The sequence below is a fragment of the Phyllobates terribilis genome, unplaced genomic scaffold (genome assembly GCF_046119375.1).
Source record: "Phyllobates terribilis strain yellow unplaced genomic scaffold, ASM4611937v1 Scaffold_60__1_contigs__length_8166268, whole genome shotgun sequence".
Lineage (NCBI taxonomy): Eukaryota > Metazoa > Chordata > Amphibia > Anura > Dendrobatidae > Phyllobates > Phyllobates terribilis.
In genome coordinates this window covers 6,247,080-6,268,627 of record NW_027362820.1, presented here as the reverse complement: position 1 = coordinate 6,268,627, position 21,548 = coordinate 6,247,080, and the positions used below count along the sequence as shown (strand labels likewise).

The 21,548-nt window shown below is 44.2% G+C and overlaps 2 protein-coding genes across 2 annotated transcripts in view; both read right to left on the bottom strand.

Annotated features, from left to right (window-relative positions):
- LOC141192334 (uncharacterized) overlaps positions 1–21,548 on the bottom strand; it is a 732,001-nt gene that overhangs the window by 221,641 nt on the left and 488,812 nt on the right. The gene's annotated exons all lie outside the window — the stretch shown is intronic.
- LOC141192392 (uncharacterized) lies at positions 181–10,221 on the bottom strand. Its single transcript, XM_073661911.1, has 5 exons — positions 10,000–10,221; positions 9,793–9,916; positions 9,612–9,709; positions 9,324–9,414; positions 181–1,329 (listed from the first exon to the last, which is right to left on the bottom strand). The coding sequence occupies exons 1-5, from the start codon at positions 10,219–10,221 to the stop codon at positions 413–415; spliced, it is 1,452 nt and encodes a 483-aa protein (XP_073518012.1). The 3' UTR covers positions 181–412.

Sequence of the window (21,548 nt, the reverse complement as noted above, 5' to 3'; positions counted from 1 at the left end):
GTGTCTCAGCGTTCTCCTCTGTCACAGGAAGCTGCCTCCAGTCTATAACACCCAATCACTTATTAGCAAGATTTGTTTCTTGCTAAAAATGTATCTTATAGGCCACGGGATCTGAGTATTAGTGCTTTTATTTAATCAAGGCAAACATGAGGAATGACAAGGGGTTGTGGTAGTAGTGGACAACCCCTTTAAGAAGATACAATTTTCAGTTAAAACATTCCAACATTCTGAACATTAAAAAATATTCTCCCCTGTGTGACTTCTCTGAAGTTTATTAAGAATTGTTTCCCCAAGTAAAAAATTTCTCAAATTAAGAAAATAAAAATGGTTTTTACCCTGTGTGACGTCTCTGGTGACTAAGAAGAGATTTATTCACAAAACATTTTCCACATTCTGAACTGGAGAAAGACTTTTACCCTGTGTGAGTTCTCTGGTGCCTAACAAAACTTGATTTCTGTGTAAAAGATTTCCCACATTCTGAGCATGAAAAAGGCTTCTCACCAGTGTGAGTTCTCTGATGTTGAATAAGACATAATTTCTCTGTAAAACATTTCCCACATTCTGAACATGAAAAACGCTTCTCCCCTGTGTGAGTTCTCTGATGTCTGGTAAGACTTGGTTTCTCTGTAAAACATTTCCCACATTCTGAACATGAAAAAGGCTTCTCCCCTGTGTGAATTCTCTGATGTTTGATCAGACTTGATTTATCTACAAAGCATTTCCCACATTCTGAACATGAAAAACTCTTCTCCCCTGTGTGAATTTTCTGATGGCCAAGAAGATGCGCTTTCTGGTTAAAATATTTCCCACATTCGGAACATGAAAACGGCTTCTCCCCTGTGTGAGTTCTCTGGTGAGTAACAAGATATGAATTCCAAACAAAACATTTACCACATTCTGAACATGAAAATGGCTTTTCCCCTTTGTGAGTTCTCTGGTGACTAACAAGGTCTGATTTCTCTTTAAAACATTTCTCACACTTGGAACAAGAAAATATATTCTCCGCTGTGTGAAATTGTTGATGTTTTAGAAAAGACTTTTGGAGGGGAAAACTATTTCCATATTTTGAACGTGAAAATGGCTTCTTTGTTTTAGGAGCAGTTCGTTTTTTAATGCTTATTTTGTGACTTTGATTTTCCTTAGTAGTCGGTAATGAATCAGAAGACAGGACCTGTTTCAAAAGATCAGATGACAGATCTTTGCTGTGAAGGGATGATGGTAAATCTGGAGTAATGGCATTCACTTCAATTGTATCCTGTGGGATCTCAAGATCATCCGATTTGAAAATTGAAGATGTCAGCTGTCCCTCTGATCTCCTGGTACAGTCATCTGCCAAGAATAAAACCAATTATTATTTTTGAATAAAAAAGGGTTAAATTTTATATTTTTGAACATTTCTACTTAAATTATCCATATCCTGTGCTGGGCTGATTGCAAGCACTACAAGTCAAAAAACAAAAAGAGAGGCTGCCGAGCGTGAAGAGGCTGGATTGAGCGTCCCAGAGGCTGCAGCTAAGTACAAAGGCGGCAGTAAAGTACATAGTTTAACACCAGAGCATAGTTTGGTGTTTTCCTTACTAACCTTCTATTTGTTTTTCTGCTTTTACTTGTATTGTTTATCACCATATAGTATGTGCTCCATGGGCAATGCTACCAGGTGTGTGTCTTGTGAGATGTATGCATGCTTTGAACAGCCGTTTGAGGGTGAAAAAGTCTGCGCTCGATGTCAACGAGTTACATATTTGGAAGCCCAGATACCGGATCTAAACGTGCAGCTAGAGACACTCAGGAGCATTGGAAACCTGGACAGGAGTTTAGAGCTCACTGAGATTGTGCTGGTTAGGGCCAGTGATATGGAGGCGGGTGGAGGTGGGGAAGACCAGAATAGAGAAGTATGTAGCTGGGTAAATGTTACAAGAAGGGGTAGGGGGAAAAGTGCCAGGGAGCCCAGTCCTGATCTGGCACAACCTAGTAAATATGCCTGTTTGGCTGATATTAGGATTGCTATCCCAGGACTGGGATCACTAAAGCAGGACGCTCCTAGCAACCAGGAAGATGACTGTTGTAGGAAGGAGGGTAATAGGAGTGCAGCAAAGACCAGACAGATGGTGGTAGGAGACTCTATAAATAGGCGGACAGACTGAGTCATCTGCCGCCGAGACCGTGAATGCCGAACAGTGTGTTGTCTGCTGGTTGCTCGGGTTCAACATATAGCGGATCGGATACACAGATTGCTGGGTGGGTTTGGGCAAAACTCAGCAGTCATGGTACACATTGGTACTAATGACAAAGTTAGAGGGAGGTGGAAGGTCCTTAAAAATGATTACGGGGAACTAGGAGAGAAGCTGAAGGCCAGGACCTCCAAGAAATACTGTCGGTGTCACGAGCGTCACTAGATAGACAGCGGGAGCTTAGGGAGATAAACAAGTAGCTTAGACATTGGTGCAGGAAAGAAGGGTTTGGGTTCATGGAGACCAAGGCCGACCTTCTCACCAGTCCGGTGACAGGGAGCAGGTGGATGCTGGTTGACTTCAGTAATAATCTCTTTTACAATTAGATTTTTGCCCTAGTTTTTACTCAATATTTATTCCTGTACAAAGGACCTTTTTGAATGAATTAAATTTAATGTAATTGACTCCTGGATGTAATGGAATCATGTTATTTTCAAAAAGAGGTGATGTTTTGATTAAAAATGACTATGAATTATATATAATCATATGAAATAATCATGTTCAAAAGGGGATACTTAAAGGGACTATGAACTATATGTAATCATCAGACTAACCATTCATTAGTTACTAAATATTTTAGTGACATATCTGCACATCCTGTATATGTTAATTCTGATAGATATATAGCACTTGTACTTTATATTTATATAATTATATACATATTCCCTTTACTATATCCCATTATGGCTAATAAGTAATACATCATACATACTCCTCTGTATGCGTTACCCCCTGATTCCCTCATTTGAGCTTCATTTTTATCTTATTTGTATTGTTGTATGTTTTTTGTCTATGTCTGTGCCCTTTTGAATTTTTATTACATTAATTGCTATAAAATAAAAAATATTTTTATATGACTTTTTTGTCCAGTGAATATTGTTTTGTTGGTCTATTGATCTTGTGTTTAGATATTGTGAATTTATTTTCTTGGTAACTCTGAGAAACTCCTTCTGTTTTGTAGGATTTATTCTACTGTAGGGAAGGGCCGCATCTCAATGGGGAGGGAGCAGCTATGCTGGGGGGAAAATGGTCAGACGGATGGAGGAGCTTTTAAACTAGGATCTGGGGGGAGGGAGGGTATGCGTGCTTATAAGGGGATAGATAGACTAGACCAGGGATCTCAAACTCAGCTGGGCATATGGGCCGCACACGGAAAAACATTTAATTTGGGGGGTCCGCATTATTTGCATGACAAAGTGACATTTTTAGTGATACCATTTTATTTTTTATACACCTTTTGAATTGGTCCTCATCTTGCAGACATGGTCTCCCATCCAGGTTCCCCATATTGCAGACATGGTCTCCCATCCAGGTTCCCCATATTGCAGACATGGTCTCCCATCCAGGTCCCCCATATTGCAGACATGGTCTCTCATCCAGGTCCCCCATATTGCAGACGTGATCTCCCATCCAGGTCCCCCATATTGCAGACGTGGTCTCCCATCCAGGTCCCCCATATTGCAGACGTGGTCTCCCATCCAGGTCCCCCATATTGCAGAGGTGGTCCCAATATAGCAGGCATGGTCTCCCATCCAGGTCCCCTTGCAGACATGGTCTCCCATCCAGATCCCCTATATTGCAGACATGGTCCCCCATCCAGGTCCCCCATATTGCAGACATGGTCCCCCATATTGCAGACATGGTCCCCCATATTGCAGACATGGTCCTCCCATCCAGGTCCCCCATATTGCAGACATGGTCCCCCATATTGCAGACATGGTCCTCCCATCCAGGTCCCCCATATTGCAGACATGGTCCCCCATATTGCAGACATGGTCCCCCATCCTGGTCCTTATCTTGCAGACATGTCCCCCATCCAGGTCCCCCCCATACTGCACACAGGGTCCGTCCGTCCCCCATACTGCGCACAGGGTCCGTCCGTCCCCCATACTGCGCACAGGGTCCGTCCGTCCCCCATACTGCGCTAAGGGTCCCCATCCCCCCATACTGCGCTAAGGGTCCCCATCCCCCCATACTGCACTAAGGGTCCCCGTCCCCCCATACTGCGCTCAGGGTCCCCGTCCCCCCATACTGCGCTCAGGGTCCCCGTCCCCCCATACTGCGCACAGGGTCTCTGTCCCCCATACTGCGCACAGGGACCCTGTCCCCCCATACTGCGCACAGTGCCCCCCCCATACTGAGCACAGGTCCCCTGTGCTGTATTTCACATGACAGAGAAAAAAAAAAAAAGATTCTCACCTGTCCTCCGTTCCCTCGGCGTCCTTTCTGCACCTGTGGCCCGCAGGCACAGACCCCGTAATGATCGCGGCTCTCTCCAGCAGCCGCCGACATCAGCGCTGTAATGCAGTGTATTGCCGCGCAGAGACCGGCTCTCTGCACAGCAATACCAGTATCAGCCGCCGGCCTATCAGACGCCAGCAGCTGACATCTGCGTCCCAGCGCAGTAGCGTATGACGTCACTGCCATGCGCAGATGTCAGCTGCTGGCCTCTGATAGGCCGGCGGCTGATACTGGTATTGCTGTGCAGAGGGCCGGTCTCTGCGCGGCAATACACTGCACTACTGCGCTGATGTCGGCGGCTGCTGGAGAGAGCCATGATCGTTACGGGGTCTATGTGCCTGCGGGCCGCAAGAAGCAGCCGGAGGGGCAACAGTGTTTGAGACCCCTGGACTAGACAGAGAGAGTGGGACAGCAGGGGCAATAGAGCATCTAGGGTGGGGCTAGGATATGCAAGGAATGTAGGGAGCTGAGTAGGAGTAGTAAATGTGCTAATTGTATTAAATGTCTGCTGGCAAATGCAAGAAGTCTTGCAAACAAAATGGCTGAACTGGAGACTCTTATGTCGGTCATGAAATATGATGTGGTAGGTATTACGGAAACCTGGCTGGAAAAAGCCATGACTGAAGCCATGACTGGGTGACAAACATGGAGGGATTACATTTAGAAAGGATAGGAAAGACAAAAAAGGTGGAGGGATGTGTATTTTCGTAAGATCCAACTTAAAACGTGTTCAATGATAACATTGGGAGAAGCTGCGACAATGTAGAGTCAGTTTGGGTAAATATACATGGGGATGGTCATAATGGAAAGCTGCTAAGAGGAGTTTGTTACAAGCCTCCTAATATAGCTGAACTGGTAGAGGACAAAATGATGGAACAAATTAAAAATGCAGCAAATAATAATAGGGTCCTTATTATGGGGGATTTTAACTATCCAGATTTTCAATGGGACACAGAATCTTCCAGTTGTGCTAAAAGCTACAAATTCTTATCCACAGTTCAGGACAATGACCTCTCTCAGCTGGTAGATGAACCAACCAGGGGAGGTAATCTGCTGGATCTGGTGCTGTCATATAGACCAGATACAATTTCAGATCTAGAGGTCCGGGAGCATTTGGGAAACAGCGACCATAATATGATAAGTTTCAATGTAATATTCAATAAAACATTTCAAAAAGGAAATGCAAAAACCTGAAACTTTAGGAAAGCTGATTTCAACAAATTAAGGGAAGAGCTTAACTGTGTAGACTGGGACCATGTCATGGTAACTGGGGATAGATACCAAACGTAAATGGGGCATGTTTAAGGAAATACTTTGGACTTTGCAAAGGCATTCGATACTGTATCACATAACAGCCTTATACTGAAGCTACAGAAGAAAGGACTTAGATGGGTAAGGAATTGGCTAAATGATAGGAAACAAAGGGTTGTCATAAATGGCACATTCTCTAAATGGGACATAGTCAGCAGTGGGGTGCCGCAGGGATCTGTGCTAGGACCAATTCTCTTTAACCTCTATTAATGACCTGGGGGATGGGATTGTGAGTAAAACGTCAGTTTTTGCTGACGATATCAAACTATGTAGGATATTGAAATCTGATCTTGACATTACGATATTGCAGAACGATCTGGATAAGATGACTGAATGGTCAAACACTTGGCAGATGAGGTTTAATGTAGATAAATGTAGTGTAATGCACACAGGATGGAGTAATCCTATGGCTACATATACATTAAATGGGAGTATACTCAGGACTACAGAACAGGAGAAGGATTTGGGTATTCTGGTTACAAGTACTCAATGTCAAGCAGCTGCCACAAAAGCAAACAACATTTTAGGGTGTATAAAAAGAGAAATAAAATCCTGCGATCCCAACGTGTTACCCCTTTATAAATCACTGGTGAGGCCACATCTGGAATATGGAATCCAGTTTTGGGCTTCACATTTCAAAATGGATATTCAGAAGTTAGAGTCAGTTCAAAGGTGGCAACTAGATTATTACAAGGGATGTAGGCTTCTCATACGATGAGAGGTTGGAAAAGTTGAGCTTGTTTAGCTTAGAAAAACGACGGATCTCACTGACATGTATAAATATATGTGTGGTCAGTACAAAGGTCTAGCACATGACTTATTCCTTCCAAAGACTAAGGACCAGGGGGCAATCATTACTGGTGGAAGAAAGGCGATTCCGGCACCTAAACAGTAAAGGGTTCTTTACAGTCAGAGCAGTCGGACTGTGGAATGCCCTACTACAGGAGGTAGTAATGGCCGACACTATAACAGCTTTCAAAAAAGGGCTGGATGATTTCCTCGCTACAGGTAATATGGTGTCCTAGAGTTAAATTAGACAAAATGTTACACCTATAGTAGTACATTTGATCCAGGGTTCCTGTACTGATCGCCTTTCTCGGGGTCAAGAAGGAATTTTTCCCCATGATGCAAATTGGCTGAATGTATCCTTGGTTTTTTGCCTTCTTCTGGATCAAAAGATTTAGGTACAGGGATTTTAGTAATACAATAACAGTAATACAAAAAATAAAACTAATTAAAAATTATTTATGGTTATTTGTAATTGTAATAGTGCAGTAATAATAAAAATGGTAATCCATTTGTGAGGCCTAGTTCCAGTAAGTTAGTGTAGTGTTGGTATGGGGAGTACAATTGGGGGAGAAAGGTTGAACTTGATGGACCTAGGTCTTTATCCAATCTACGTTACTATGTTACACTATCTGACTTCCAAACAAGAACCCATGTATCTAGCTAATATCTTTCAGTACAAGGGCGCACACTCAGCAGCGTCTGTGTCCTTCAGTAACATGGATAAAATGGCGCTGAGGGAACATGGCCGGTTTTTATATCGAGAGGAAATGTGATTTCAGCAGCGAATTGCAGAAGCCCTTGTATCTGGACACTGTGGATGCTTCCTGCGCTCTGACTGGCTAGCCACGCATTCCTGACTTAAAGTTACCGGCTACAGGACAAAATAAATAAATAAAAAAATTACAAGCGCACCACTGATCTATCACCCCACTCATCTGCCACATCCCCCCGCTCATCATAAACAAGCACTATGCTAGCCAAACTGTTCAAAACGCTGTAGTTGCCCCGCAATCACGTTCCCGCATTTATTCCCCGAACTTTGCCGATTTTTTCCAATTTTAAGAAATTTTGCTTGCATTTCCGATCATGAATCCGAATGTGCCATATTCGTATCAAATTGAGGCTGCGTGCCCACAATGCGTTTTTCAAGCGTTTTTGCTGTGGAAACGCTTGAAAAACGCTTGGTAATACGTGCCCCATGGTCCCCAATGACAATCCGCATGTTCTGTGCCTATGCTGCTTAATTTTCCGCAGGGGATTTTATGTGCGGGAAAATCCACAGCATCTCCATTATTTTTGCGTTTATGCATGCGGAATTGCCTACTCAATGCATTAGAAAAACGCATGGCAATTCCGCATGTCAAAAACGCGCCAAAAACAAGTGTTAGATTCCGCACGCGTTTTTTCTGGCAAGGAGATGCAGAAATGAAGCGGAAATTTTCCGCTTCGTTTCTGCATTGAGGGCACATAACCTTAGGTTGTAAGATTGGATTTCGAATAAATTCGCTCATCACTACTCACCAAGCTGCTTGCCTATTGTCCTGTAGCCAATCCCAGCCTTGTGCAGGTCTACAGGTGTCCTTAGACATCTCTTTGGTCTTGGCCATGGGGGAGAGATTGGAGTGTGATTGATTGATTGAGTGTGTGGACAGGTGTCTTTTATACAGGTAACGAGTTCAAACAGGTGCAATTAATACAGGTAATGAGTGCAGAGTAGGAGGGCTTCTTAAAGAAAAACTAACAGGTCTGTGAGAGAACAGAATTCTTGCTGGTTAGTAGGTGATCAAATACTTATTTAATGCAATAAAATACAGTTTAATTATTTAAAAATCATACAATGTGATTTTCTGGATTTTTTTTAAGATTCTGTCTCTCACAGGTGAAGTGTACCTACGATAAACTTGCAAAATCAGCAGTGTATCAAATACTTATTTTCCCCACAGTAGCAGCAGCTATGGACGTCCATCACGATAGCTTCATCCTCATCGCTAATGCTATAATATGAGAAGTTCAGCTAACAGGCTCTAATGATTGGCATTATCTAGGAGACAGTGTATTGTACTATATGATTGCTGAAAAGATTAGGGATAAAGCAAGAGAATCTCTCAATATCCTATAACTGCTGCTATAAGCACAAGATAAGAGAAACTGCCAATGTGTCGGCTTCATGAATTTTAAAGCTTACCACAGTGAATTTATTCACAGTTCTCCTGAATAAATTGTTCTGTTAGATAGAAACGGTAGGAAGATCTATTATCCTGATTAAACAAACATAATTGATATATATTGCAATAATCTTGAGTGACAAACTCTTTACTACTAATATCCTAGCTGACTTTCAGTTCTGGGACCATTGAGTCAATAATTTTTACATTTTGCTACTATATTTCTAGTTTTAATCGTGAAAAAATAAAAGTTAATTTTTACCATTTACTCCAATTGGATTAGTCTGTGAAATTTGGAAATATAAGTTTTGGAGATATATAATAATTTGTCAGAGCAGTGAATGGATTTACAGATCTGGGCAGTTAAAGGTCAGCATCTCCTAATCCCAGGGGGGAGGTGGATCCTCCAGGTTGTAAGTTCTATAGAAAAGGGCTTTCATAATTCACAAAGTCATTTGAACAGTTTTCGGTGGAAGAGAATGTTGTACTTTAATGGAAAAATGGTGATCACACGACCTATAAAGCAGCCACAGCCGGTGACTGAGAAGAATCTGTGACTTTTCTACATTTAGTGGTTACTACTCACCTGGGTGGTCATATGTAGGAATCCCCTCTTTACACCGCTCATCACCCCTTACATATGTCTCTGTAGTATTAATATGGGTCAGATCTTCACCCTGAAACAAATATTGTAAAAGTCACAAACAGATAAGAAGTCACATCTATGATCAGCTCTAATCCTGCCATCTCCACCGTCCTCATTACACAAGTATAAAACATATAATACTGGTGGATAAAACAAGACTGAGCACAAGACCTTCACAGCCGTCTACACATCATAGGGGAGATCTCATGACACCTTCTCTCCATCTACCTGATGATCCTGAGGAACATTGGGATCTTCTTGTTTACAGTCATGTGGAAGAAAAGGACGGGGACATCTCTCTGGTGTTGTCCTCTTACTGGATCGATCTGGAGGAAACACATACAGGGACTGAATTCATTCTTTACATACAGATAATTATAGGCCGTGTGTATTTAGTCCTGTCTATTACCTGGTGATGTGAGGGGCTGGGGAACCTCCATCATGACGTCCTTGTACAGATCTTTGTGTCCTTCTAAATACTCCCACTCCTCCATGGAGAAATAGACGGCGACATCCTGACACCTTATAGGAACCTGACACATATAATGATACCGTCATCCCCCCGATCCCTCCATAGCACTACTGTATAATGTCCCAGCATTCCCAGCAGTGTCACCTCTCCAGTCAGCAGCTCAATCATCTTGTAGGTGAGTTCTAGGATCTTCTGGTCATTGATGTCATCATGTATCAGGGGGTGAGGTGGAGGCCCCGTGATTGGGCTCAGGGGTCTTCCCCATCCCTCAGACACAGGTGCCTGACAGCGCTCACTAGGGGTCTTCTTCACTACTGTATAATCCTGGTAATGGAGAGACACATTAATAAATCTCACTCCAGACATTTCCAGAGTCCTCACCTCTCCAGTTCTGTCCATCTGTTATTCCCATAGATAAGAATGATGTAATGTGACGTCATCAGAATCTCTCACCTCTCCAGTAAGCCGGAAGAGGATCTCTAGGGTGAGGTGGAATATCCTCTCCACCATCTTGTCTCTGTCCATATCCATCCTTGATGGGTAAATCAGGAAAATTCTCTTATATAGAAGATATTCACTGAGAGGGTCCGATATTGTAGAGACCTGAATGAGAAGAAGATGAGACGATGTAACATTATAAAAATCCTGTGTGATAATACAATTACTGGAGATAATAAGGGAAACATATGAGGAGATATATTATTTTACAGTATCTAGTTTTCTTCTTTACATCTAGTAATAAAACCTATATATTTTAGACCACAGACAACAAGCAGTTTCTTCCTTGGAGTCTGTAGCTGAATATGTTTCTCATAGACTCATCTTCCATAACGCTAATTCGCGTCTCATTTAAATCTTTATGACAACCCAAAACATCCAAATAACCCTGATCAAAAGTTCACATACCCTGGTGATTTTGGCCTGATAACATGCACAGAATTTGACACAAATGGGTTTGAATGGCAACTAAAGGTAACATCCCCACCTGTAACCTGTGTGCTTGTAATCAGTGTGTGTGCATAAAAGCTGAGTGAGTTTCTGGGATCCAGACAGACTCTTGCATCTTTCATCCAGCCACTGACGTTTCTGGATTGTGAGTGAAAAGAATTGTCAACGGATCTACGAGAAAAGGTAGTTGAACTATATAACACAAGAAAGGGATACAAAAAAAAATAGCCAAGGAATTGATAATGCCAGTCAGCAGCATTCAAACTATGAATAACAAATGGAAAATAAGGGGCTCTGTAAAAACCAAACCATGGTCGGGTAGACCAACAAATATTTCAGCCACAACTGCCAGGAAAATTGTTTGGGATTCAAAGAAAAACCCACAAATAACATCAGCTGTAATTCATGACTCTATGAAAACTAGCGGGGTGGCTGTTTCAAGATGCACAATAAGGAGGCAATTAAAGAAAAATGGGTGCATGGTCGCCAGAAGAAAGCCATTACTGCGCAAATGCCACAAAGCATCTCGCCTACAATACGCCAAACAGCACAGAGACAAGCCTCAAAACTTCTGAAACAAGGTAATTTGGAGTGATGAGACCAAAATTGAACTTTTTGGCCACAACCATAAACATTACATTTAGATAGAGGTCAACAAGGCCTATGATGAAAGGAACACCATTCCTACTGTAAAGCACGGAGGTGGATCGCTTATGTTTTGGGATTGTGCGAGCTACAAAGGCACAGGAAACTTGGTAAAAGTTGAAGGAAAGATGAATGCAGCACGTTATCAGCAAATACTGGAGGCAAATTTGCACTCATCAGCCCGGAAGCTGCGCATGGGACGTACTTGAACGTTCCAACATGACAAGTGATTTTGATGAGTGATTCTGACAAGTGATTTTGATGAGTGATTCTGACAAGTGATTTTAACGAGTGATTCTGACAAGTGATTTTGACGAGTGATTCTGACAAGTGATTTTGACGAGTGATTCTGACAAGTGATTTTGACAAATGATTCTGACAAGTGATTTTGACGAGTGATTCTAACAAGTGATTTTGATGAGTGATTCTGACAAGTGATTTTGACGAGTGATTCTGACAAGTGATTTTGACGAGTGATTCTGACAAGTGATTTTGACAAATGATTCTGACAAGTGATTTTGACGAGTGATTCTGACAAGTGATTTTGATGAGTGATTCTGACAAGTGATTTTGATGAGTGATTCTGACAAGTGATTTTGACGAGTGATTCTGACAAGTGATTTTGACAAATGATTCTGACAAGTGATTTTGACGAGTGATTCTGACAAGTGATTTTGATGAGTGATTCTGACAAGTGATTTTGACGAGTGATTCTGACAAGTGATTTTGATGAGTGATTCTGACAAGTGATTTTGACGAGTGATTCTGACAAGTGATTTTGACGAGTGATTCTGACAAGTGATTTTGACGAGTGATTCTCACAAGTGACTTTGACAACTGTAATAATAATAATAAAAAAAAATTAACTGTTCGCTGTTGGGACTTGACCCCAAAATTCTGTGTCCCAAAGCCAGTGCACTAACCACTGAACTATAAACTCAGCTGTAAAAATATAGGAGTTCTATTTGGTTACATTATTTTCAGTGCACACTTGTCTAAAACTCATTGGGACTTATGCACAGACTGAAAGCAAGCCAAATTCAAATGATATTTAATTTTGATGTGTGAGTCTGATGTGTGACTTACTTCAAACTTCAGAATCATAATGACTTTTAGTCATCCTGAGTATTTTCATGGTTGATCTCATAAGACAAGAAAAGGTATCAGTTAGTATCACTTGACTGGATAGCGCAATAGTAAGGCACCAGTCTCTAAAGCTGCAGTGTTAGATTTCAAATCCTGATAGGAATAAGATTTTTTTTTTATTATTATTACTATGGCTATTTCGCACACAAACTACAGGGGTGTTTTACTTTTAATATCTGACACTCAGATTGTCATCCTGATGTGTTAACAGTTTCAGACACGCTGTCTATTTGCATGGTAAATTACATAGCCAAAGTAAATTGGGAGTTTGTAGCCAGTTCTTTGGTGGATGGAAATAAAAATTTACAATAAAGACATTTTATCACTAGACCCCTTTAAGAAATTATGCAAATATAAAGTCACTTGGAAATATATATGCAGTAAATTAGTGCCTCCCAATTTAGTTTGGCTATGTAATTTACCATGCAAATAGACAGTGTATAATAGATCTCTCTGTCTGTAATGACTCTATATAATAAGTCCCTCTGTGTGTAATGACTCTATATAATAGATCCCTCTGTGTGTAATGACTCTATATAATAGATCCCTCTGTGTGTAATGACTCTATATAATAGATCCCTGTGTGTAATGACTCTATATAATAGATCCCTCTGTTAATTACTCTATATAATAGATCCCTCTGTGTGTAATGACTCTATATAATATATCCCTCTGTGTGTAATGACTCTATATAATAGATCCCTCTGTGTTAATTACTCTATATAATAGATCCCTGTGTGTAAAGACTCTATATAATAGATCCCTCTGTGTGTAATGAGGTTCTATAATAGATCCCTGTGTGTAATGACTCTATATAATAGATCCCTCTGTGTGTAATGACTCTATATAATAGATCCCTGTGTGTAATGACTTTATATAATAGATCCCTCTGTGTGTAATGAGGTTCTATAATAGATCCCTGTGTGTAATGACTCTATATAATAGATCCCTCTGTGTGTAATGACTCTATATAATAGATCGCTCTGTGTGTAATGACTCTATATAATAGATCCCTCTGTGTGTAATGACTCTATATAATAGATCCCTCTGTGTGTAATGACTCTATATAATATATCCCTCTGTGTGTAATGACTCTATATAATAGATCTCTCTGTCTGGAATGCCTCTATATAATAGATCCCTCTGTGTGTAATGACTCTATATAATAGATCCCTCTGTGTGTAATGACTCTATATAATAGACCCCTCGGTGTGTAATGACTCTATATAATAGATCTCTCTGTGTGTAATGAATCTATATAATAGATCCCTCTGTGTGTAATGACTCTATATAATAGATCACTCTGTGTGTAATAACTCTATATAATAAATCCCTCTGTGTGTAATGACTCTATATAATAGATCCCTCTGTGTGTAATGAGGCTCTATAATAGATCCCTGTGTGTAATGACTCTATATAATAGATGCCTGTGTGTAATGACTCTATATAATAGATCCCTCTGTGTGTAATGACTCTATATAATAGATCCCTGTGTGTAATGACTTTATATAATAGATCCCTCTGTGTGTAATGACTCTATATAATAGATCCCTCATTGTGTAATGACTCTATATAATAGATCCCTCTGTGTGTAATGACTCTATATAATAGATCACTCTGTGTGTAATGACTCTATATAATAGATCCCTCTGTGTGTAATGACTCTATATAATAGATCCCTCTGTGTGTAATGACTCTATATAATAGATCCCTCTGTGTTAATTACTCTATATAATAGATCCCTGTGTGTAAAGACTCTATATAATAGATCCCTCTGTGTGTAATCACTCTATATAATAGATCCCTGTGTGTAATGATTCTATATAATAGATCCCTCTGTGTGTAATCACTCTATATAATAGATCCCTCTGTGTGTAATGACTCTATATAATAGATCGCTGTGTGTAATGACTCTATATAATAGATCACTCTGTGTGTAATGACTCTATATAATAGATCCCTCTGTGTGTAATGACTCTATATAATAGATCCCTCTGTGTGTAATGACTCTATATAATAGATCGCTCTGTGTGTAATGACTCTATATAATAGATCCCTCTGTGTGTAATGACTCTATATAATAGATCCCTCTGTGTGTAATGACTCTATATAATAGATCACTCTGTGTGTAATGACTCTATATAATAGATCCCTCTGTGTGTAATGACTCTATATAATAGACCCCTCTGTGTGTAATGACTCTATATAATAGACCCCTCTGTGTGTAATGACTCTATATAATAGATCCCTCTGTGTGTAATGACTCTATATAATAGATCACTCTGTATGTAATGACTCTATATAATAGATCCCTCTGCGTGTAATGACTCTATATAATAGATCCCTCTGTGTGTAATGACTCTATATAATAGACCCCTCTGTGTGTAATGACTCTATATAATAGACCCCTCTGTGTGTAATGACTCTATATAATAGATCCTCTGTGTGTAATGACTCTATATAATAGATCCCTCTGCGTGTAATGACTCTATATAATAGATCACTCTGTGTGTAATGACTCTATATAATATAGGAGTTTCACTTTTTGTATTGAAGAACTGAAATAAACTAACTTTTTGATGATATTCTAATTTAGTGAGAAACGCTTGTAGCACTGGTGTGTGCATATGAATAAAGGAAACGGCTGTATACATGTGTATACAAGACTGGTAACATATATATAATGGTGATTGTGTCCTTCTGTCCGAAGCCTGCACTATTTGTTTCCAGAGTCAGCGCATGTGCATGCCGCATTACGGCGCCGCTTTATTGAAGATATTGAGTGTGCGAATTCACAGACACAGTGTCTTCAATAAAATGACACCGGAGGGTATTACAGAGCACAAACTTGCCGGGTCCATGTGCCACAATACACGCTGCCGGCCAATCAAGGGCCAGCAGTGACGGTGGCGTGCATGTGACTGGGCGCATCGCAGTGATGTCGTTCACCCCCGTTGCTTGGACACTGAAGTCAGCTACAGTCTTCAGAAGACGACGATGCCCTGCAGGGGAGCGGGGGAGAGGCGAGTAGGATGCGGAGATTGTTCAGGTTGGGAATAGATGGGGACGGTGGTGAGGAGTCAGATGTGTCTGTGCTGTAATCTCCGCAGACGAGTCCTGGCTGGAGAAGTCACAATGTCTTTCTGAGAAAGATGGAAAAGTGAACGAGTCCATCAGAAAGAACATCAGCTGTGATTATCTGTAACTGTGCTGTATAGTCTATAAGTCCTGCAGGACCGGTATCTACCACTAGATGTCACTGTATGGCGGGAATAGTGTGGGACTTTGTGGAGATTTTTCTTTCAGTTACAGCGCAGTCATCTCCAGTAATAGGCTGCACCAGCATAGTATGATCATGGGTTACCAGTAAGGGACCACTCAGATACTGCGCCCCCCGGAGCTGAACACCTAGCTACACCTGTGCAAGTGTTCACACCACACAGAGACCCCAAAAGAGTCTCCGTGCTGAAGGGGTTAATGCCCCCTGCGCCCAGTAATGGGGTCTCCACATACCTCCACCTGCAGAGCCGCCACCACATATATGGCTGCTCTGTGCGCACAGGAGCTGTGATGAGGTCACAGGAGGGGAGGAGTCAGGGGTCACATGATCAGGGGCCTCAGTGGATGCAGGACTCTGCTGTGCTGGTTGTCATGGTGCTGGATGAGCTGAAGTTTATGTGTGGGGTCAGGAGGGGTTTACAGTGTGGATGTAGCAGAGCCGTGTGTGTACGAGGTGTACGGAGCAGAGCCGCGTGTGTACGAGGTGAACGGAGCAGAGCCGTGTGTGTACGAGGTGAACGGAGCAGAGCCGCGTGTGTACGAGGTGTACGGAGCAGAGCCGCGTGTGTACGAGGTGTACGGAGCAGAGCCGTGTGTGTACGAGGTGTACGGAGCAGAGCCGCGTGTGTACGAGGCGTACGGAGCGGAGCCGTGTGTGTACGAGGTGTACGGAGCAGAGCCGCGTGTGTACGAGGCGTACGGAGCAGAGCCGCGCGTGTACGAGGTGTACGGAGCAGAGCCGCGTGTGTACGAGGTGTACGGAGCAGAGCCGTGTGTGTACGGAGCAGAGCCGTGTGTGTACGAGGTGTACGGAGCAGAGCCGCGTGTGTACGAGGTGTACGGAGCGGAGCCGTGTGTGTACGGAGCAGAGCCGTGTGTGTACGAGGTGTACGGAGCAGAGCCGCGTGTGTACGAGGTGTACGGAGCGGAGCCGTGTGTGTACGAGGTGTACGGAGCAGAGCCGCGCGTGTACGAGGTGTACGGAGCAGAGCCGCGCGTGTACGAGGTGTACGGAGCAGAGCCGCGCGTGTACGAGGCGTACGGAGCAGAGCCGCGTGTGTACGAGGTGTACGGAGCAGAGCCGTGTGTGTACGGAGCAGAGCCGTGTGTGTACGAGGTGTACGGAGCAGAGCCGCGTGTGTACGAGGTGTACGGAGCAGAGCCGTGTGTGTACGGAGCAGAGCCGTGTGTGTACGAGGTGTACGGAGCAGAGCCGCGTGTGTACGGAGCAGAGCCGTGTGTGTACGAGGTGTACGGAGCAGAGCCGCGTGTGTACGAGGCGTACGGAGCAGAGCCGCGTGTGTACGAGGTGTACGGAGCGGAGCCGCGTGTGTACGAGGTGTACGGAGCAGAGCCGCGTGTGTACGAGGCGTACGGAGCAGAGCCGCGTGTGTACGAGGCGTACGGAGCGGAGCCGCGTGTGTACGAGGCGTACGGAGCGGAGCCGCGTGTGTACGAGGCGTACGGAGCAGAGCCGCGTGTGTACGAGGCGTACGGAGCGGAGCCGCGTGTGTACGAGGCGTACGGAGCGGAGCCGCGTGTGTACGAGGCGTACGGAGCAGAGCCGCGTGTGTACGAGGCGTACGGAGCAGAGCCGCGTGTGTACGAGGCGTACGGAGCAGAGCCGCGTGTGTACGAGGCGTACGGAGCAGAGCCGCGTGTGTACGAGGCGTACGGAGCAGAGCCGCGTGTGTACGAGGCGTACGGAGCAGAGCCGCGTGTGTACGAGGCGTACGGAGCAGAGCCGCGTGTGTACGAGGCGTGCGGAGCGGAGACGTGTGTACGAGGTGTACGGAGCGGAGCCGTGTGTGTACGAGGTGTACGGAGCAGAGCCGCGTGTGTACGAGGCGTACGGAGCAGAGCCGCGTGTGTACGAGGTGTACGGAGCAGAGCCGCGTGTGTACGAGGTGTGCGGAGCAGAGCCGCGTGTGTACGAGGCGTGCGGAGCGGAGACGTGTGTACGAGGCGTACGGAGCGGAGCCGTGTGTGTACGAGGCGTACGGAGCGGAGCCGTGTGTGTACGAGGCGTACGGAGCGGAGCCGTGTGTGTACGAGGTGTACGGAGCAGAGCCGTGTGTGTACGAGGTGTACGGAGCAGAGCCGCGTGTGTACGAGGTGTACGGAGCGGAGCCGCGTGTGCACGAGGTGTACGGAGCGGAGCCGCGTGTGTACGAGGTGTACGGAGCGGAGCCGCGTGTGCACGAGGTGTACGGAGCGGAGCCGCGTGTGTACGAGGTGTACGGAGCGGAGCCGCGGGTGTACGAGGCGTACGGAGCGGAGCCGCGGGTGTACGAGGCGTACGGAGCGGAGCCGCGGGTGTACGAGGCGTACGGAGCGGAGCAGCGCGTGTACGAGGCGTACGGAGCGGAGCCGCGCGTGTACGAGGCGTACGGAGCGGAGCCGCGCGTGTACGAGGCGTACGGAGCGGAGCCGCGCGTGTACGAGGCGTACGGAGCGGAGCCGCGCGTGTGCGAGGCGTACGGAGCGGAGCCGCGTGTACGAGGCGTGCGGAGCGGAGCCGCGTGTGTACGAGGCGTGCGGAGCGGAGCCGCGTGTGTACGAGGCGTGCGGAGCCTGGTGTGTACGAGGCGTGCGGAGCGGAGCAGCGCGTGTACGAGGTGTGCGGAGCGGAGCCGGGCGTGTACGAGGCGTGCGGAGCAGCGCGTGTATGAGGTGTACGGAGCGGAGCCGGGCGTGTACGCGGCGTACGGAGCGGAGCCGTGTGTGTACGAGGTGTACGAAGCGGAGCCGGGCGTGTACGAGGCCTGCGGAGCGGAGCCGGGAGTGTACGAGGCGTGCGGAGCGGAGCTGCGTGTGTACGAGGTGTATGGAGCGGAGCCGGGCGTGTACGAGGTGTGCGGAGCGGAGCCGTGTGTGTGCGAGGTGTGCGGAGCGGAGCCGTGCGTGTGCGAGGTGTACGGAGCGGAGCCGCGCGTGTGCGAGGTGTACGGAGCGGAGCCGCGCGTGTACGAGGTGTACGGAGCGGAGCCGCGTGTGTACGAGGTGTACGGAGCGGTGCCGCGCGTGTACGAGGCGTACGGAGCGGAGCCGTGTGTGTTCGAGGTGTGCGGAGCGGATGCTGCCCCTCTCCAGGAGCGATCACAGCAGCTCGGCATGAGACATTCTTGTACTACACAGACTGTCCTGACAGAACACAGCTCGTCAGGACATGGTCCCGACCTCCAGCGACAGCCGGACAGTCCCATTGGATCGGGGACGGTTGGGGGGTTTCTGTATATAAGTTGTGTGTGATAATTGTAGAATTATTAATGTCTTAGCATAAAAGGATGGACCTGAGTGTTTGTGCCGGGGTCCACATGCATGGAGGGGTTGAGGCGGTGCTGGCTGTATTATGCAGACGGCATCTGCCTGTAACAGTAGTAACCAGAAACTACTAGAAACTCTGCACCAAAATGAAGCAAATCCTTATTCTGGGAGCTTCGCCTTGTACGTAACACCCCCGGATCCGGTACAAGCCGGGCAGATGTTCTCATTCATGTCATTTTCTGCTTAAGGTTCTGCGGTTTTCTGGCCAACTATAAAAAAGAAAAAGCGTAAAACAATATTTGTTTCTGCTGCATTGACATAAGTACAATCTTTCATTACATATAAATCTATTACACGTCGGGTCAATGCTGTAACGAAAACAAAAATAATAACCTTACTTTGATTTTTTCCCCCATTTTTCAATACTTTATGTGCTAAATTGAATGTTCTCATTCCAAAGAACAACTAGTCCCACAAAACACAAGCCCTCCGTCTGTTAATGAAAAAACAAAGTTATATTTTTTGGGAAAAAGGGAGGAAAAAAACAAAAAATTGCTCTTTTCAGAATAATGTAATTGCTATATATATATATTTTTTTAAAATTGAATAATTTTACCCCAAAATTGTGATCTGTTATAATATTATCATTCTTCATGCGAGATTAATCATTAGTCTGTAGATAAATCCAAACATCTGAAGATGTAGAACAATATATCTGTGATTCTCCTCTGCCAGGATAAGCGCCTCCTTTCTGTCCTTTCTGTGATGGAGAAAACGCTTGAAAGATTCAGAAAGTCCGATGAGTTTTTGGAGCTTATTGTAAAGGGCCTTAATGACGACCTGGGAAAGAAACCACCAGAAACAAAGGATCCAACCAGGTAAGTTCTAATGATCCCATCTGATAAAATGATCAGCTTTATTTCCATGGGATCGTTCTGTAGCAGAGATGGGACCTGCAGCATTTTGATCCTGAACTTCACTATGTATAGATGTAGCAAAGCTTAATGTGACAATTCACACACCGCAGTGATAAATTGTCTCGGAAGGTTAGCTCTCATAACAGAATTAACATCACTTATAGTGGAACTAAACTTACAATTTATTTTCAGAATTGTGAAAATTATGGCACTTTGCAAAGCACTTCATTAGTTTCTTTGGCGTCATATCCGTAAAATGATCATATTAAAGTGGTCTCCAGACCCTGCTTTTCCCGAGTGCAGGAGCGTTGCTGGGGTCCTAAGAGATCAGGGACCCCAGCCCCAAAGTACATGTTTCCCCATATAACCTCCCTGCCACTTAAAAGAGGATTTATACATATATAATTACAGTATACCACTGTTACTAATCTAAAATACACTATACAAAGACCAATATTCCCAAAATTACTACTATACAAGGCCAAAATGATCCTGCTACACAATGTCCTCTACCATCACCACCACACAGTGAGTCCATATATGAAAGAAAACCCCGCAGGGTAAAAGACCATCAAAGGAGTCCAGGGAGTATAAAATCTATCATATTTATTCAGCAATAGAAGAATAGGATGATGGGGGAAGGGACACAACACATATGTGATTGTTAGACATGTAAGCGAAAAAAAGCAAGGCACGCAAGGAAGGGGCCATTCCAGGTATAATGGCTGTCTATAGTATCATCATGAGTATACTAAAATATCCCAAAATAGACACCGCATATATTCCACTGGGGGCAACAGTCATCATATGCAGGTGCATCTCACTAAATTACAATATCATCAAAAAGTTAATTTATTTCAGTTCTTCAATACAAAAAGTGAAACTCATATATTATATAGAGTCATTACAGACAGAGTGATCTATTTCTAGTGTTTATTTCTGTTAATGTAGAGGATTATGGCTTACAGCCAATGAAAACACTAAAGTTATTATCTCAGTAAATTAGAATAATGAACAAAAAACACCTGCAACGGCTTCCTAAGTGTTTAAAAATGTCACATAGTCTGTTTCAGTAGGCTCCACAATCATGGGGAAGACTGCTGACTTGACAAATGCCAAGAAGGCAGTCATTGACACCATCCACAAGGTCCCAGAGTTCCAATTTTCCTTTGGAAATCAAGGTCCCAGAGTCTGGAGGAAGAGTGGAGAGGCCACAATCCAAGCTGCTGGAGGTCTAGTGTGAAGTTTCCACAATTAGTGATGGCTTGGAGAGCCATGTCATCTGCTGGTGGAGGTCCACTGTGTTTTATCAACACCTAAGTCAGCGCAGCCGTCTACCAGGAAATTTTACAGCACTTCATGCTTCCCTCTGCCGAGAAGCTTTTTGGAGATGGAAATTTCATTCTCCAGCAGGACTTGGCACCTGTCCACACTGCCAAAAGTACCAATACCTGGTTTACACACAACAGTATCACTGTGCTTAATTGGTCA

Bases quoted from the DNA above. Each gene is read 5' to 3' on its own strand.
- LOC141192392 (XM_073661911.1), bottom strand. From the start codon at position 10,221: ATGTCTGGAGTGAGATTTATTAATGTGTCTCTCCATTACCAGGATTAT. The intron at 9,710-9,792 runs GTAATAGACAGG...TGTTTCCTCCAG, and splicing joins CCAGCCCCTCACATCACCAG to ATCGATCCAGTAAGAGGACA. The intron at 9,415-9,611 runs GTAGATGGAGAG...TATTTGTTTCAG, and splicing joins ATGTTCCTCAGGATCATCAG to GGTGAAGATCTGACCCATAT.